At 39.7% G+C, this 19,349-nt stretch overlaps 3 protein-coding genes across 4 annotated transcripts in view; 2 read left to right on the forward strand and 1 right to left on the reverse strand.

Moving 5' to 3' along the window:
- The window catches only part of LOC117477347 (zinc finger protein 239-like), a 94,951-nt gene that overhangs the window by 62,445 nt on the left and 13,157 nt on the right, over positions 1-19,349 (forward strand). The window contains exons 1-2 of one of the 2 annotated variants that reach the window (XM_034124040.1): positions 10,662-10,945; positions 11,506-11,568. In XM_034124040.1, the coding sequence (XP_033979931.1) occupies positions 11,539-11,568 (30 nt within the window). In that variant the 5' untranslated portion in view covers positions 10,662-10,945; positions 11,506-11,538. Of the gene's footprint in view, positions 1-10,661; positions 10,946-11,505; positions 11,569-19,349 lie in introns of those variants that run through there. The other variant, XM_034124039.1, reaches the window with a different exon arrangement.
- LOC117477332 (zinc finger protein 208-like) overlaps positions 1-19,349 on the reverse strand; it is a 416,861-nt gene that overhangs the window by 7,644 nt on the left and 389,868 nt on the right.
- The window catches only part of LOC117477349 (zinc finger protein 239-like), a 120,615-nt gene continuing 112,769 nt past the window's right edge, over positions 11,504-19,349 (forward strand). The window contains exon 1 of the mRNA XM_034124044.1: positions 11,504-11,568. The gene's annotated coding sequence lies outside the window, so the exon portion shown is untranslated. The remainder of the gene's footprint in view (positions 11,569-19,349) is intronic.

A 19,349-nucleotide genomic window follows, 5' to 3' on the forward strand; every position in this document is an offset into this window, starting at 1 on the left:
TCCACATGTCTACACTACTTCTATAATTTCAAATCATAAATCTAATCGTCAGAAGCAAAATGCTACCGTTATGCTATAAACAAACTGCCTTAACGTCACGCCAACTTAAGATCGATATTCAAAAATACAGATTCAAAATTGTACAAGTTGAAGCTTTTGTTTCAACAGTTTGCAAGAGCGCAGGTACTTGCTTTCAAGCAGAACAGGGCAAACAAACGTACTTAGCGGGAGTGTTTACGTGTTCGGTGTAATGACGTACAACGTCCTCGACAACTTCTGTAGTCCTATTCAGCTACTTGTTAACAACCATCGTTGTTTGAAGACACGTAAACTCTTCACCAGTGGGGTCACTGCTGATGTATTTAATGTCGTAGAATAAAACGTGATCCGTCCCTTAAATTACAGACCTTATTTCGAGCTATTTTCCAAAATCTTATGGAGAAATCCCATTGACTCTGAGACGAGGGGAACCCGTAGTGGTAAAATGGTAACTCACTTCCGGGTTTTAGGACTCGTCACTGCACCACTCTATTACGAACCCATGTTAGCTAAAGTGTCAGAAGATTTCACTAGGTGGACAACATTGCCTCTGTCCTTAGTGGGAAGAATTCATATAATTAAGATGAGTATATTGCCAAAATGTCTATATCTTTTTCAATCCATCCCGCGAGCACCACCTCCTCCATTTTTCTCTAAAATAAGAAAGCTACTTTCTAAATGTATTTGGAATAACAGGAAGCCAAGACTTAGACTCTCTCTGTTGTATTTACCTTACGATAGGGGAAGGTTACAACTACCACATTTTCAGTGGTACTACTGGGCGGCACAATTGAGGGATGCAATGTTTTGGGGGGGGGGGGGGGGGGGGGGGGGGGGGGGTCGTTGTGTAGCAGGCTGCAGCAGGCAGCAGCAGTCTGCTGGCTTCCTCCAAGTTTACAGTAAAACAAACTGGTGTGACCAATGGCCATTTACAATTATTAATAATATTACTATTATTAGCATTAGTCTATATTTTGGTTGAAACTAAGCCAGGAAAAAAAAGAAAAACATAAATAATAATAAAAAAAATATATAAATAAAATCGAATTTTAAAAATAATTTTCGATTATGGAGACTGTAACAAATATTCGAAAAATCGAATAATCGCTGGCATCCCTAATGAGGACAGCAACCTAATGTCGTTTGACGAGCTGAAAACAAAGTATGTCATGCCACAGAAACACTTTTTCAAGTACCTGCAAGTTAGGAGTTTTATATTGGCAAACTTAAAGGTGGGGTAGGTAATTTTGGAGAAACCAGCTCGAGTGCGCTAGAATTTTTAAATACACAGCCGGAAGAAATCTGCTACTTCCTTACAGAGCCCCTCCTCCAACACACACAAATGCGCACATGACCAATGAGGGCACGAGATAAGTTTGTGCACAGATGGAAGGCTGACAGGCAGGTAGGCCATCCAGTTATTTTAGCAGGGCCGGCTAAAATGATTGGTCGTGCTTTTTACAGTACTACGGCTTCCACAGATGAAACTTTTGTATGGATTTTTTGTCAAAGCACTTCAGATATTCATTGCTATCGGGATGTTAAGAACATTCCACGGAATATAACAAAAAGTGTATCTCGAGCCGGTTTCTCAAACTTACCTACCCCACCTTTAAACAACTCGTTGCAACTACCTCCTATGTCCAGACTAGAGATACTGTCTATAAAAAACTGTATCAGCAAAGGGCTGGTTACTCAATTTTATAACATAACATAATGATCAGTGTGCCGACATTCGTGAAATATCAACGGGGGCTGGGGGGGAGCCTCGCTGCGGGGAAGCTGTGGACCTCTGTCGCCTGTCAGCGCAACTTACTTGATGCTGTTTAAACACATTTAAATAAAGGGCGGTGCCGGCCGTCAGCGGACCGGCTCGGTTCGCTGACGACCGGACGTTCTGTGATTCTCCAGAACACACAGTTGGCCAGTCCGCCCCTGTGTAGCATATTATTTTCGATGACAGGTGAGCAGATTGCCACTGGGCTTTCAACTAAAGACACAGCCACGCAAAAACTGTGGCATGTACAGCTCCTTATGGGTACTTCAATGTGTGAAGTGCTTGGTCTGTACTTTAAACTGATTGATGATTCTAGTATCTGCACACTTTTATTTTTTTGCATTATTTTGTAATCTGCCATACGTCTAATGTTGGGGAATGTTCGGTTGTGTTTGTGTAATGTCATTAGCCTGCATGGTTTTTCATACTATTGCTATTGCTGACGACACCCAATTAATTTGGTCTTTTCCCCGTTCTGAAACCCAGATAGTCGCACGCATCTCTGCTTGTCTAGCAGACATCTCTCAGTGGATGTCTGCTCACTACCTCAAGCTCAACCTTGACAAGACTGAACTGCTTTTTCTTCCGGGAAAAGATTGTCCACTCTTGACCTAACAATCAACATCGGCCCCTCTGTTGTTTCCCCGACTCAGACTGCAAGGAATCTGGGTGTGACCCTAGATAACAAACTGTCCTTCACTGCAAACATCGCTGGAACAACCCGCTGCAGCAGATACACTCTTTACAACATCAGGAGGATACGGCCCCACTAGGGATGTTAAGATTCACCGATTCGCATCGGTGCACCGGCATAAACGTTCAAGATGCGAGTGCACCGGTTGAAAGAGTGCACATCGGCTACAGTTTGGGTTGAACTCGCAATGCATCGATTGTAGCGTCTTTGCATCGGTAAAAAAACGATTCATTCATATAATATCCTCTCATCCTGTCAGCACTCAGCAGAGAAGATCTTTGATCTTTGCTTCGCACTACGGAGGCCGAGAGTCTCAGTTATCAACACACATGGAAGTCGAGGAGAAAGAGAAACACAGCGCACCGAAAAATACCTACAAATCAAACGTTTGGCAACACTTCGGATTTTTCAAGAAAGACGGTCAACTTGAAGAATCGCTCGCAAATTGTAAACGATGCCGTGCCGCTTTAAAGTACACAAGTAGTATGAGGAACTTAGCGACGCACATAAAGAGGCGACATGGGGTCTGCGGCTGAAAAGAGAAACCTGAAAGTTAGACATACGAGTTAAATCACTCAGTGAGGTGTTCTGTCAGTGAGAGTGGTGTTTAGTTTACAACAGCTGTGACTGCCAATAATAGTTTAAATGTCTTCCTTACTGTAAGCAGTTATGAAAGACCTGTTTGTGAAAGGTTATTTGTATTCTTTATTGTTCATATAGAAACCACTGCTTTCTGCTCACTGGTGAGTTAGCCTATGGATGAGTGTTAAGCACATCAGGCTGGCAGTTGTATGGGCATTGCTCTATGGTAGTTGTTATTTGCACATTGTTAATCATGGGCAATGCATCCTTAAATTGTTTAACTGTGAGGTGATATACAATTGTACTGTACTCTGGAGAGTGTTTTAAGGTAAAAAAGGTAAAAAAAGAAACAGCATGATGGGATGCGCAGTACGAGTAGAGAGAACCAAATATGTAAAGCACTTTTTTGTTAATTTATGATTTGCTGCATATAAGGAATAAAACAAAAATCCTCTGTCGTACCATATTGAAGTATCATTATTTTGCATCGTGTTGAATCGCATCGTATCGCCCCGTATCGCATAATGTTGAATCAAATCGTATCGAACTGTATCGCAACAGGGGTGAATCGTATCGTATCGCATCGCCTGGTGTTTCAAATGTATCGTTAATGTATTGTAGGCAACGTATCGAGATGCGCATCGCATCGGCCTTAGTGATGGAGATGCACATCCCTAGTCCCCACCAGACCCAGAAAGCGATGCAGCTTCTGGTCTAGGCTCTCGTCATCTCACACCTAGACTACTGCAACTCCCTCCTGGCTGGTCTACCTGCATGTGCCATCAGACCTCTGCAGCTCATCCAGAATGCAGCAGCTTGTCTGGTCTTCAACCTTCCTAAATTCTCCCACACCACGTCGCTCCTCTGCTCCCTTCACTGGCTTCCAGTAACTGCTAGAATCCACTTCAAGACACTGGTACTTGGGTACCATGCTGCGAATGGTTCTGGCCCTTCCTACATCCAGGACATGGTTAAACCATACACCCCAGCACGTGCACTCCGCTCTGCATCAGCCAAACGGCTCGCTGCACCCGCACTGCGAGGGGGACCCATGTTCCCATCAGCAAAAACACGTTGGTTTGCTATCCTGGCTCCAAAATGGTGGAATGAGCTCCCCAGGACAGCAGAAAGCTTACACATCTTCCAGCGCTGAAAACTCATCTCTTTTGACTCCACTTCGAGCAATAAAATGAAGAAAAAAACGGAAAAAAAACACTTGGATACTGATTTAGCACTTACATACTAACAAAGCACTTATGTACTAACAAAGCACTTATGTACTAACAAAGCACTTATGTACTAACAAAGGACTGGCTTATCTAAAGCCAGTTGAGTAGCACTAAAAATGGTTTGGCTCTATGAAACCTAAAGTACTTATATGATTCTGTTTTCTTCTGGTTTGTATCTTCTTGGTCGAATGCACTTATTGTAAGTCGCTTTGGATAAAAGCGTCAGCTAAATTAAATGTAATGTGATAAATGTAAAAAATCTACAAATAAATGTTTATTTAAAAAAAAAGAAGAAGAAATACAGCAACGTTCAAATCAGAGTAAATACGGCAACTTTCTAACCTATATCCAACCATATTGTGCATTAATATTGTTTTTTCTAAACAGGTTGTGATCTTTCATTTGGGGATAACAGTGTTAGGAATATATTGTGATGAAGTGCACACTGACCTTAGCTCCAGGCGTCTTTTTGTTCTCCATGCTGCTCTCAGAGCTCCTTCTCCGGCTGTGTTTCTGAAATAATCACAAAACAAGATAAATCAATACAACCGACAGACACAACAAAACAAATCTACAGCTCATAGCAGAGGTGAAAATGAACTAAGTATATTTACTATATAGTACTATTTAGAGGTAGTTGTACTTTACTATTGAAAAGGAATCTAACTTTGTACACACACACACACACACACACACACACAACACACACACAACACACACACACAACACACACACACACACACACACACACACACACACACACACACACACACACACACACACACACACACACACACACACACACACACACCACACACACACACACACACACACACACACACACACACACACACACACACACACACACACACACACACACACACCACACACACACACACACACCCACACACACACACACACACACACACCTCTCTTCGTCCTGGTTCTTCAGTCTCTCTTCTCCTTGATAAAACACTGCAGCGAAACACACTAATCTCCCTTTAATGCCTTTACCGATTAGCAACTTGGTATAAAAAGCTACGAACAAAGAACGGCAACAAAAACACGGTTTAACGGATGAAAGCACGGATAAAACACCCTCCAAGGATAAACTAACTCTTTGTATGTGTTTTAAACACAAACAAAGACATAACATTCGGTATACAATCTGCATCAACGTCTGTTAGCAACGTCCAGAGCCGTATAATAGAATCTATCTATATGGCGCTGGCAACGTCTAGCTTCTGAGGACCTGAAGCTAGAAACGGACCACCGTAATGCATCATGGGAGTTTAGTTTGTCTTTTAAAAATAAATTCACTGCCTCCCTGTGGTGAAAAACGGTATTAAAATAAATATGAATTACAACAAAAATAATAATAATAATAATAATAATATATAAATATGGGACTGGTATGGTGGATTTTAAACGTTGGGAAAAAAATGTTGTTTGTGATCATACATTTGTTTTCCACTATATAGGTTTTGATATAATGATTGATCATGAAAGTGTTCTCAAAGCTGGTAAAGGTGCAGCTAGTTTTAATGACTTTGTATACTGTAGGGTAGCTTGTGAATTTACTCCAGGTGGAACTAAAGTCTGATTGATTATATTTATGAAAGTAAAAGTACTCAGATATTGTACTTGAGTAAAAGTAGAAGTACTCGTATATGATATGTTTTATAATGATTGATTATTAAAGTGTTATCAAAGCTGGTAAAGGTCCAGCTAGTTTGAATGACTTTGTATACTGCAGGGTAGCACACAAAAGTTTTACCTCCGCCCGACGTCACGCCAAATCTGCCCCGAACCGCTGAGACAAACTCGTCTGACTGATGAAGACAACAAAGACAACAAAGAGGAGGAGAGAATATCTTTGTATGCAAATCAACCTTAAATAGTCCTCTCCTGCTGATGTTCAGACACACACTTGATTGTATTGCCGCTAACAGTGTGCAGTCTTCTGAGAGTGGAGGTTACATAACAGCTGTTCAAAGATGATTAATCATCATTTGAACACCTTTGCTGCTGTGCTGATTTGCTCCAGGAACATCGCGGATACTGTGTGCTGATCTGGGAAACTTCTGTAGTCCTATTCAGCCACTTGATAACAACCATCGTTTTTCAGACACGTAAACTCTTCAAAAATCACCAGTGGGGTCACTGCTGATGTATTTAATGTCGTAGAACAAAACGTGATCCGTCACTTCAATGTGTCTCAAACACAGACCTTATTTCCAGATATTTTCCAAAACCCTATTGAGAAATTGCAATGCTTTTTGACGAAGGAACCGGAAGTGGTAAAAATGCTAACTTACTTCCGGGTTTTAGGACGCGTCACTGCGGTTCTCTATTGCTCTGTGGGGATTGCCCACAGTATTGAGTATGTAAGTCGCTTTGGATAAAAGCGTCTAACAAGGGAAATGTAATGTAATGTAAAAAACGGGAATCTGACGTAAAACACTGCAAGTGGATGAAACCCAACCCAGACCTAGCTTTAAAATCAGCAGGAGTAGCGATCTGACTACTACTACAGGGCGGACCAGGGTTAGGTTGTACATTTCCTGACAGTAATAACAACAACAAAAACAGGCATCTTTTCCTCTTCAACGACACACATACATTGTCATCTACTTTAAAATCACCAGAAAAGTCTGCGAGAGTGTGATTACGAGGTGGGACCAAGTCATTGTTTTGCAAGTCCGAGTCAAGTCTCAAGTCTTTGCGCTCAAGTCCGAGTCAAGTCTCAAGTCTTTGCGCTCAAGTCCGAGTCAAGTCTCAAGTCTTTGCGCTCAAGTCCAAGTCAAGTCTCAAGTCAGGATGGGAAAGTTCAAGTCAAGTCCAAGTCCTAAACTTTGACAAAACGAGTCTTAAACAAGTCATTATGTGCTTTTCAACAAATGTAATGACATCGATCAACAGAATAATACTTAATAATCAAACTGCTCTTTATTAGTCACATTAATAATTTAATAATCCATTTTCTCTCTGCTGGTAAAGTAACGTGTTTGTCTTCTATTGTAAGAGGGATCAGTAAGGTAAGGCTACCGTGACGGTTTGATTCAGAAGGAGTTTAATGTATAAGATCCCTGATGTTGAGGTGACCAGAATGTTTATTTCCACTGTGTACAACATGTTATAAGGGACCCACAACCTATCTTTATGCAAGGGATAATGTGCAGCGAGGCGTCTCTATGGGGAAAAGAACACCTGAATCTAGATCCCTCTGCAGGTGGTACTTTAACTATATTTTGATGCTAATACTTTTGTACTTTTATTGTAACATTTTGAATGCAGGATATTTTATTGTAACCGAGTATTCCTACACCCTGGTACTGTTACTCAAGTACAAGATCTGAACTTCTCCCACCTCTGGCAATAAATCCTGAGTGGTTACCAAAAAAAAAACCCTGCTCTGAAGGTTATTTTCATTTTACAAATCCTGCACTCAGCTTTGCTTTCTCCAATATCATTGAAATGCAGCCAGATGCTGCTTCTTTTTTCGGTTTTCGCAAATTTCTTGACTTTTTCCGACGCGCTTGCATTTAAATCCGGCTCCCCGTCTCCCCGTGGCTCTGTGTAGCTGGCCTGTACCACTACACCTGCTGTCTTTGGAGCGTCTGCCCCCCACCCTTCTTTCACATAATGGTATGATCCTAGTGTGTCTGCTCTCCTAACGGCAGCTCGCGATCGGCGTGTTGGAGACCCCTGAATTAAATTATCAAGTCACCTCAAGTCAGAAGGCTCAAGTCCAAGTCAAGTCCCGAGTCATTGGTGTTCAAGTCCAAGTCGAGTCGCAAGTCTTTTGTGATGTTGTCAAGTCGAGTCCAAAGTCATCAAATTGGTAACTCGAGTCTGACTCGAGTCCAAGTCATGTGACTCGAGTCCACACCTCTGGTGATTAGAGCTTAAGAAGCAGTCCTGAAGAACCAGCATCGTGGGCAAACAAAAAAGACAAGCATATTTTGTCGAGCAGATTGTCTGTGACAAGGCAACCGGTAATTGTTTGTGTAACACATCCGAACCTTTGCAGGGGATGCCCACTGCGGGTGGCAGAACAGACCTGAATCCAGTAGACTTCTCAGAATGACTAGAGATCTTCTCATAGTCCAACACAGTTAACAGGCACAGCAGAATCAAGATATGGGCCATTTCCCCAGACCAGCACACAGTATCCGCGATGTTCCTGGAGCAAATCAGCACAGCAGCAAAGGTGTTCAAATGATGATTAACTTTGAACAGCTGTTATGTAACCTCCACTCTCAGAAGACTGCACACTGTTAGCGGCAATACAATCAAGTGTGTGTGTGTGTGTGTGTGTGTGTGTGTGTGTGTGTGTGTGTGTGTGTGTTTGCATTTTCGCAACTGTTTCCTATCAAACAGAGCTAAATCAGATCTGAACAGAGCAGGGCTGCAGCTCATGATTTAAGAATCAGTATTCATTATAGACCTGAACATCAGCAGGAGAGGACTCTTTAAAGTAGAGACACTACATACTGATATACACCTGAACATCAGCAGGATAGGACTCTTTAAAGTAGAGACACTACATACTGATATACACCTGAACATCAGCAGGAGAGGACTCTTTAAAGTAGAGACACTACATACTGATATACACCTGAACATCAGCAGGATAGGACTCTTTAAAGTAGAGACACTACATACTGATATACACCTGAACATCAGCAGGAGAGGACTCTTTAATGTAGAGACACTACATACTGATATACACCTGAACATCAGCAGGAGAGGACTCTTTAAAGTAGAGACACTACATACTGATATACACCTGAACATCAGCAGGAGAGGACTCTTTAAAGTAGAGACACTACATACTGATATACACCTGAACATCAGCAGGAGAGGACTCTTTAAAGTAGAGACACTACATACTGATATACACCTGAACATCAGCAGGAGAGGACTCTTTAAAGTAGAGACGCTACATACTGATATACACCTGAACATCAGCAGGAGAGGACTCTTTAAAGTAGAGACGCTACATACTGATATACACCTGAACATCAGCAGGAGAGGACTCTTTAAAGTAGAGACACTACATACTGATATACACCTGAACATCAGCAGGAGAGGACTCTTTAAAGTCGAGACACTACATACTGATATACACCTGAACATCAGCAGGAGAGGACTCTTTAAAGTAGAGACACTACATAACTTAAACACATATTTCTCGATGATGATACCTCACACAGTAAATTAATATCATTGTGATTCCTATATGTTATGTATGTGTCTGTGTAGGTGTTGAGGTGAGGTTCCCTGCAGGATTCAAGCTAACGAGCATCTCCTGCAGTCCAGTCAGCCGCTGCCTTTGATGTCGGCGTGTTTTTTCCCAGCTTCAGTGAAGGTGGAGGTTGATTGCATACAAAGATATTCTCTCCTCCTCTTTGTTCTCGCTCAGAGAGAGTGGTGGTCTTCATCAGTCAGACGAGTTTATCTCAGCGGTTCGGGGCAGATTTGGCGTGACGTCGGGCGGAGGTAAAACTTTTGTGTGCTACCCTGCAGTATACAAAGTCATTCAAACTAGCTGCACCTTTACCAGCTTTGAGACACTTTCATGATCAATCATTATAAAACATATCATATATATTATTCTGAAATGGACCAATCTGCACAATGACTACTTTACTGTCGCTACTTTCACTATATTTTGATGAGAATACTTTTCTACTTTTACTTGAGGAACATTTTGAATGCAGGACTTTTACTGTAACAGAGTATTCCTACACTCTGGTACTTCTACTTTTACTCAAGTACAAGATCTGAGTATCTACTTTTACTGAAGTAAAATATCTGAGTACTTCTACTTTTACTAAGGGACAATATCTGAGTACTTCTACGTTTACTGAAGTAAAAATATCTGAGTACTTCTACTTTTACTAAGGGACAAGACCTGAGTACTTCTACTTTTATAAATATAATCAAGTGTTTAAATCAGACTTTAGTTCCACCTGGAGTAAATTCACAAGCTACCACTGCAGTATACAAAGTCATTAAAACTAGCTGCACCTTTAACCAGCTTTGAGAACTTTAATGATCAATCATTATATCAAAACCTATATAATGGAAAACAAATGTATGATCACAAACAAAAACATTTGTTCCCAATATTATTATTATTATTATTATTATTATTATTATTATTATTATCATTATTATTATTATTATTATTATTATTATTATTATTATTGTAATTCATATTTATTTAAAAACCGTTTTTCACCACAGGGGAGGCAGTGAATTTATGTTTAAAAGAAAAACTAAACTCCCATGATGCATTGCGGCGGTCCGTTTCTAGCTTCCGGTCCTCAGAAGCTAGACGTTGCTAACAGATGTTGATGCAGATTTTATAACGAATGTTATGTGTTTAAGAGACTTTTGAAACACAGACAAAGACTTAGTTTATCCTTGGAGGGTGATTTATCCGTTAAACCGTGTTTGTGTTGCCTCCCGTTCTTTGTTCGTAGCTTTTTAAACCACGTTGCTGATCGGTAAACATAAGTAAAGGCATTCAACGGAGATTAGTGTGTTTAACGGCAGTGTTTTATCAAGGAGAAGAAAGGCTGAAGAACCAGGACGAAGAGGAGAGAGAGAGAGGTAACGTGTGTGTGTGTGTGTGTGTGTGTGTGTGTGTGTGTGTGTGTGTGGTGTGTGTGTGTGTGTGTGTGTGTGTGTGTGTGTGTGTGTGTGTGTGTGTGGATGTGGTGTTGTGTGTGTGTGTGTGTGTGTGTGTGGTGTTGTGTGTGTGTGTGTGTGTGTTGTGTGTGTGTGTGTGTTGTGTTGTGTGTGGTGTGTGTGTGTGTAGTGTGTGTGTGTGTGTGTGGTGTGTGTGTGTGTGTGTGTGTGTGTGTGTGTGTGTGTGTGTGTGTGTGTGTGTGGTGTGTGTGTGTGTGGTGGTGTGTGTGTGTGTGTGTTGTGTGTGTGTGTGTGTGGGTGTGTGTGTGGTGTGTGTGTGGTGGGTGTGGTGTGGTGTGTGTGTGTGTGTGTGCAAAGTTAGATTCCTTTTCAATAGTAAAGTACAACTACCTCTAAATAGTACTTAAGTACAGTACTTGAGTAAATATACTTAGTTCATTTTCACCTCTGCTATGAGCTGTAGATTTGTTTTGTTGTGTCTGTCGGTTGTATTGATTTATCTTGTTTTGTGATTATTTCAGAAACACAGCCGGAGAAGGAGCTCTGAGAGCAGCATGGAGAACAAAAAGACGCCTGGAGCTAAGGTCAGTGTGCACTTCATCACAATATATTCCTAAGACTGTTATCCCCAAATGAAAGATCACAACCTGTTTAGAAAAAACAATATTAATAAGTTTATCCTTGGAGGGTGATTTATCTGTTAAACCGTGTTTTTGTTGCCTCCCGTTCTTTGTTCGTAGCTTTTTATACCACGTTGCTGATCGGTAAACAGAAGTAAAGGCATTCAACGGAGATTAGCGTGTTTAACGGCAGTGTTTTATCAAGGAGAAGAGAGACTGAAGAACCAGGACGAAGAGGAGAGAGAGAGGTAACATCCATCCGTGTGTGTCTAGTTTTAATGAATTTGTATACTGCAGGGTAGCTTGTGAATTTGCTCCAGGTGGAACTAAAGTCTGATTTAAGAGTTGATTATATTTCACATCATTGATCCAAATATGTGAAGTAACTAAAGGTTTTCAATACATAGTGGAGTAAAAGTACAAAGTAGCATTAAATGGAAATAGTGTTGACAGACCTGCTGTTCAAGTGGCCGTGACAGACCTCACTTTTACCTCACCTACCTCTATTAAGCTTACCATTGATAACAAATGCTAAATTGGCTATAATTTGGTTTGATGGAAAGGATGTATGTCTCAATAATGTCTTACCAGACATGTGAAACTAGACAGAACATCCTGAACTCTTGACCTATGCACATTATGCATTTTAGAAGGTGCAAGCAAAGCATAAAAGTTCCAACCACAATTCTAGGAAGGCGTTGTGGTTTTTGACACCTTGACAACGGTTACAACGATTGAGGAGAACAATGCACACAGGATGAGAGCGAACTGTGTACAGACTTGATGATTTTAGGTCCAACATCCAGGAGCAACACATCTTAGAGACAATAGAGACACTTTTGTTAAGTTTGTTTCTGTTAATACATTAAATGTGCACATTTTAAATTGAAGTTAAAATAAATCTTAATTCTAAACATGACATTGAAAATGTGTTTTGCTTTCATAAAAATGTTCATATTCGCTTTTCTTAAAATTGCATATCATTACTATAGTCTTAATTTTTTTAATTTTAACTAAGATTAAGTAAGAATTGAACCTAGATGACCTCCTTCTCACTCAAAGATAGAAAGGGGAAACCACCTGTGGCCTGTAAGACGAAGCCGGATTTGACTAACTTCAGGGAAAAATCTGGGTTTCCGGTCTGACAAACGCTAGTTTTCTAGCGGGCTAGATCTCCATGGTAACTTATGCTGAGCGGCTAGCCTGGGGCCTATACTACGAATCTAGTTCAACATATCCTGGATATGTTTTGAGTTATCCGGTTGACTAAATCCAAAAAGAAAACGCTCTCGCTAAACGGTCCTACGACGCTGGCTATCAACTTGATCGCTCAAGCCAGCCGTGTCCTATCTAGTTAGGTGCGCGTTCACATAAAAGGGGTGGTATTTGGAGCATTCGACCAATCACAAACATGGACAAGCGCACTGACAGCGCAGCGCGTCATACTTCCTGAATGAAAAGTCAACTATAATATTAGACAAATATGAAGACGTTAAACTTTAAACATCCATGACTTAAACACTTTATCCAGGATAAAAGCCACATAGTTGCAGCTGCAAGGGTGAATACAGCTGGTAAAAGAAAAAAGTGTTTGAATGCGTACATTAACAGGTTTATGAAATCACTGCCCCGTCCAAGACACGATCTGACTTTAATTACATTTGACTCTAGTGTTTCGTCAACTTAATGTGTTGCTTAAAAATAATACTTCTGCATACAGTAATGTGACACTGTGAGTGTTGCACGGCCAGATACGGCTCAGCTGACTCAGATAAGGAGATATATGATACATTATGATGTGATATGAATGATAATGGGACACATCGACGTCTGCACTCACAGTGCCGCGGACTGTACTTAATGTTACTCTGATCCGGTTACTTATGTCGTGGCAGATATTTAAGTAAGCTTTCTTAACACTAATGTTATAATAGTCAGATTGCTCTGAAGATGGGAGGGGATATTCTATTCATTTTCACGTTCACACAGTCGGTGATTTTTGCCGGCCGTCTTTCCTGCAACGGCAGGACGTAGCTAAGCCCGACGTTAGAGTTAAGACCTACTTTTTTACGCCCAGCTGGTGCACTCCACTCCTGATGATCGCAGTGTTCTGCCGGGTGTGTAATTTATTGAGTCAGCAATGTAGTAATGTATGTAATGTAATAATGGCCACTTCTTGCTAAATTTACATTTCCATGTGATGCTTTATCCGAGGCGACTCACAATAGGTAAATGAACAGCAGTAGACAGTATCTCATTTACTTAGACACTGTACTTAAGGACAATGTTGAGCTACTTGAGACTAATCCTGCAACTTTATACTGACAAATAAACCGATGAGATGAAAAACCGGACTTGACCAAACACTTTTTTTTTTTTTTATTCTCTTGTTGTCATTTCACAGTACAGGTACTATGTAACGAAATTGTCCCTCTGCATTTGACCCATCCTAGTGTTAGGAGCAGTGTGCTGCCGTGGACGGCGCCCGGGGAGCAGTGTTGGGAACGGTGCCTTGCTCAGGGACACCTCGGTAGTACTTGGTCTTGCCGGGACTCGAATTGGTGACCTTCCAGTTGCCAAGCCAAGTCCCCTATCGACTTCGCCACCACCGTACCAAATCACGGAGCTCTCAGCAGAGGACAGCCGGGGACGCTCCCGCCGATATCAGAGATGTCCCTGCTATGTGTGGGAGGTAAGAGAGGACATTGAAGGGCTATGTTTGATGTCTTTAAGTATCAACTGCTGGTGTTTAGCTGCTGTCCTGTGCCTTCTTAAATCGTTTGTTTACGTCCCTCACTTCCGTTTCGCTTCTCATTTGCTAGCTGAACAGCTGATCAGAGTGGTTTCTTGGCCCGATAGCGTGTGTCGACCGTGAAAGGCCAAATAAGACGTGTCACGGCCATAATGGTATGATCCTAGTGTGTCCTCTCGCATATGATTGGCCCAGCAAAATAAAGTCCCGCCCCTGCCTGCATGGATTCACAGCAAGAGTAGGAGCGGCTGAAGATTCTGCTCTCCCCGATGGGAGTCTGCTCTTCTAGCGGCAGCTCGCGATCGACGTGTTGGAGACCCCTGAATTAAAGTATCAAGTCACCTCAAGTCAGAAGGCTCAAGTCCAAGTCAAGTTCTGAGTCATTGGTGTTCAAGTCCAAGTCGAGTCGCAAGTGTTTTGTGATTTTATCAAGTCGAGTCCAAAGTCATCAAATTGGTGACTCGACACACCTCTGGTAAATAGTAAGATTTTCCAGTTTCTTATATTTTTATGAATAGTTGGGTTGAAAAGAACATATTTATAATAATTATTGGTTGAAAAAGAGTTCTAATGCTGAATTTGTATTTTTACACAGCTTTAGAGCTAATTATCTCATCACACAGTGCTCTGGTGAGTGACTTTATACCAAGAACAGAGACTGTCCTGAACATTTTGATATGTAACACACGGGGTGCCATGTATAACAAGTACATTTAAAAGGTGATTTAAGGAGACATCTAAAAAAGACTCAAGAGGGTGTAAGAGTCGGGGGGGGCTGATAATTTGTTCCGGCAAATTACTCAGCCCTACTAATTAACCTAACAGAAGTTATTGAGTCTATGTAAGTTCACGGCTTGGCTCAGATCCACCAACGTCAGCAAGATCTCACCTCTATTAACTCTTGAAGAACCAGGTTCAATTAACTGCTGTTTCAATTCAGACGACCCTCTTAATCTGTTAAAGCGATCCCGAAGGATTTTGATATCAGTAAATGAGGTGTGGCCCTACCTAAGTGTGAGTGTGGCAGTGTGCAATCTTACCTTTGAAGCAGGAGAGGAGAGCGCAGATGTCTTTTTAAGTTGTCCCAATCCAAAAGGTGGGATCAGTTTATTTGAAGAAAAATAGGTCCAACGTATACAGGGTTTTACCTTCTCTCGTTACAAACATTATTATCCTACAAAACATATCATGCTGTGGTCATGTTCTAATATGCAACTCTAATTCACAGTTTACATTTATTACATTCAATTGTAACTGCCCTATTCAGTTGTGATTTTAAATCTCCCAATAGATTTAGAGGTCTCCCCTCATAAAAGACTGGTGATAATAAAAAGCACATTTAAACTTCATTCACCAAATCAATTTACAATCAATTCCATACCTATATTCCGGCAGATGGCGGGTACTAACATTCACAAACACATACATATATTTCGCATGAATTTGGAGGAAGATCCTCACAGGTGGCGGGTACTAATACTCACAAACACATATCAATTAATTCCATTGATGTTGAAGTACTTCATCTCGCCACTTTCGGGTCCCGGGGGGCTACAGCTGGCAGCGAAGTAGCCCCAGAGATAAATCTTTCTTCATATTTTTTGTGTATTCATTCAAGCGGGTCAAAGTTGCAGAGCACTTCACATCTTATTAATCGGCCTAGTTTTACCTTACCAGTGCAGTGGTAAGGTTATCTGTAGAAAAGCACCGTATTTAGGTTAGCCTTCACAGTAAGGCTTCATTGAATGTTGTAATATAATAATAATAATAATAATAATAATAAATTCGATTTTTAAAGCACCTTTCATTGCTAACAGCAATCCCAAGGTGCTACAGGAGGCATAATAAAAAAAAATATATATATATATTGTGTATACTGTATATGTATACTTCCTGTGTATTGCTTTTGTTTGTATTTAATGTTATGTTTATACTTGTTTTCCACCTTTTCCCACACATTTCCCAATTTCCCAATTTGGGATGAATGAAGTATCTATCTAACTAGATAGATAGAAAGATAGATAGGTAGCGTAGGTAGGTAGGCAGTAAGTAGGCACATTGGGAAATGTGTGGAAAACAAGTATAAACATAATACAATTAAATACAAATAAAAGCAATAAACAGGAATATACATAAAAGGTAGAAAGGATCACGATGAATATTATAACATTTAATGTAGCCTTACTGTGAAGGCTAACCTAAATACTAGGGATGGGAACGTTTAATCGAATATTAGAAATTATTCAGGTATTCGAATATGAGTTGAATATTTTTTTATTGTAATTTATTTATTTTTTATTTGGGGAGGGGTGCCTAAGTTGATTACATATTATCAAATGGAATAATTCAATGTATACGACCGTGCCATAGCTAAACGTGTTAGGTCTAAAAGTGTGTTTTGCTCCGCTCACCGGTCCCTCACAGCGGGCAGAGCTGCAGGTGCTGATCTCTCTCTCGCGTCCGGTACTTCACTCCATATACTTATGTCCAAATCCATCAGAAAACCAAGTTATGTTTAAAGCATGAAAGCTGTAGGCCTATAGCTGTCAACTGTTCAAACTGTGATCACCAGTTCAATACATTTGACAAATTCGACTTGGTTTCTATACTTATTTGAACATGTATTTATTTATTTGTCAAAATTTTATAAAAAAAAAAAGTGTTAATTTTGTTCCCACATTTATTTTTTTTTTTTTATAGGATATGTACATTGTAAAAAAAAACGTTGTTTTTACGGTATAAACCTGGCAGCTTTGTTGCCAGAATAATGATGTAAAAAATACGGTAAACTGTAAACAACTTTACAGAACAACGTGTATATTTTACAGTTTAAAACTGTTGTAATTTACATTTTAAATCTGTCATTTCAACAGCCCTTTTCTGCTGAATTAGCATGATCACGTTGCTATTAAACTGATTATTTCAGTAAGATTTACATGCAGTTGCTGTCTATTGTACATTAAATCCCATTCAATTTTACAGAAAAATACCAAACAAATAACTGTTTAACTGTAAAAGCATCAGTGTAATGCTGTAATTTAACTGAATTTTCCCGCAAATTGTAGTCAAAAGTTGTATATAATTTAGTGTATTTTGCCGTAGTAATGACGAGTTTTACGGTGAAAGCAACATCTAAATACTGCAATTTACATTTTCTGTAAAATGTATTTATTACAATTAAAATGCAGAAAAAACTGTTCTATGAATATCAATCTCAAATATATATATATATATATATATATATCTATATATATATATAATATATTATATTATATATTATATATATATATATGTTGTATATGTATATATGTTGCTTTCACACCGTAATCGTCATTACTACGGCAAAATACACTAAATTATATACAACTTTTGACTACAATTTGCGGGAAAATTCAGTTAAATTACAGCATTACACTGATGCTTTTACAGTTAAACAGTGTTATTTGTTTGGTATTTTTCTGTAAAATTGAATGGGATTTAATGTACAATAGACAGCAACTGCATGTAAATCTTACTGAAATAATCAGTTTAATAGCAACGTGATCATGCTAATTCAGCAGAAAAGGGCTGTTGAAATGACAGATTTAAAATGTAAATTACAACAGTTTTAAACTGTAAAATATACACGTTGTTCTGTAAAGTTGTTTACAGTTTACCGTATTTTTTACATCATTATTCTGGCAACAAAGCTGCCAGGTTTATACCGTAAAAACAACGTTTTTTTTACAATGTACATATCCTATAAAAAATTATATATATATATATATAGCAGTGATCAAAAACATCTGTCATTTCTCAACATACATATTGGTAAAACATACAAACTAAGGCTGCACATAAACAAACAGCTCACATTGTCCAGGAAATTCAAGCTGAACAAAGTTGAGAGGTTACTTGCATCACATCAAATGATTTATGGGAAATAATGTTTTTAAATATTTTAGTACTTTATATGTCTCATCTCTTATAGTGGGCACCTGTATAATTAATACTCGACTGTCACAGCCACAGACTGAGCTGTAACTTAGCCAAAATAAGGGATTGTCTTAGTTGAATACATGTTCATTGCTAAGGAAGTGTGTACGTGATGAAGCTACAGTTGCAAACACATGTGTGTGTGTGTCTAAGTGAGATAGGTGAAGAGGTAGGGTCAGCAAGACCCTTCACTTCAGAAGCAAAAACCCAAGTGCAAAACCAAACCACCCAGTGGAGTGTAACACGTCCACATCTTTACACTCAACAGTGATGTCCTGAGCTTTTACATCCACATAAGCCAACCGAAGATTGTTAATAAGCAACTTCACTTTGTAACAGCAAACCCCAAGAGTGGCTACAATGACCTTAAAAGAATAGTTTGACATTTTGAGAGTTACATATTGCATATTGCATATTTAAAAATTAGTTAAAAGAACATGGAAAAAAAAGGCACTTCAAATTTTAACTACGATTTAAACAATCAGACAAAACTGTAACTTGGGCACATCGCTACATGCCATTGATCTTACTGTCCATATTCAGACATCACGCCACTCATGGTCCGAAAGTTCTTGTATCAAGGTGAGGACTCTCGGGTTCACCTGAAGACGGGATGCACGTGTCTTCTTCACTTTGGTGCCCTTCTCTGGGTTGATGGAGAAAAAACACCTTAAAATAAAAATACAAACAATCAACAGAATTAATAATAAAATAGCTTGCCTAACAACAAAAAAACTTCACATCAATCTTATTATTTTGAAGCCAAAATTACAATTATCTTAACCCCCAATTCACTGAAGCAGCTGCTTTAGATTTGTTGCAGTTTAATAAAATAAATTGTTGGATAAAGCCAATCCCAAAAAACACATACCTCTGGACAAACTCCAGGGTGGATGCCAGCTCTGACGGGTAGGCGATGTTGAAGCAATAACAGCTCCCAAACATCATGGACAGGGCAGAAACCAAGGAGGGGATGTTGTCCTGTACTATGTTTCGATCCACACTCAGCATGAATCGC

This window comes from Trematomus bernacchii, unplaced genomic scaffold, assembly GCF_902827165.1.
Source record: "Trematomus bernacchii unplaced genomic scaffold, fTreBer1.1, whole genome shotgun sequence".
Classification (NCBI taxonomy): domain Eukaryota; kingdom Metazoa; phylum Chordata; class Actinopteri; order Perciformes; family Nototheniidae; genus Trematomus; species Trematomus bernacchii.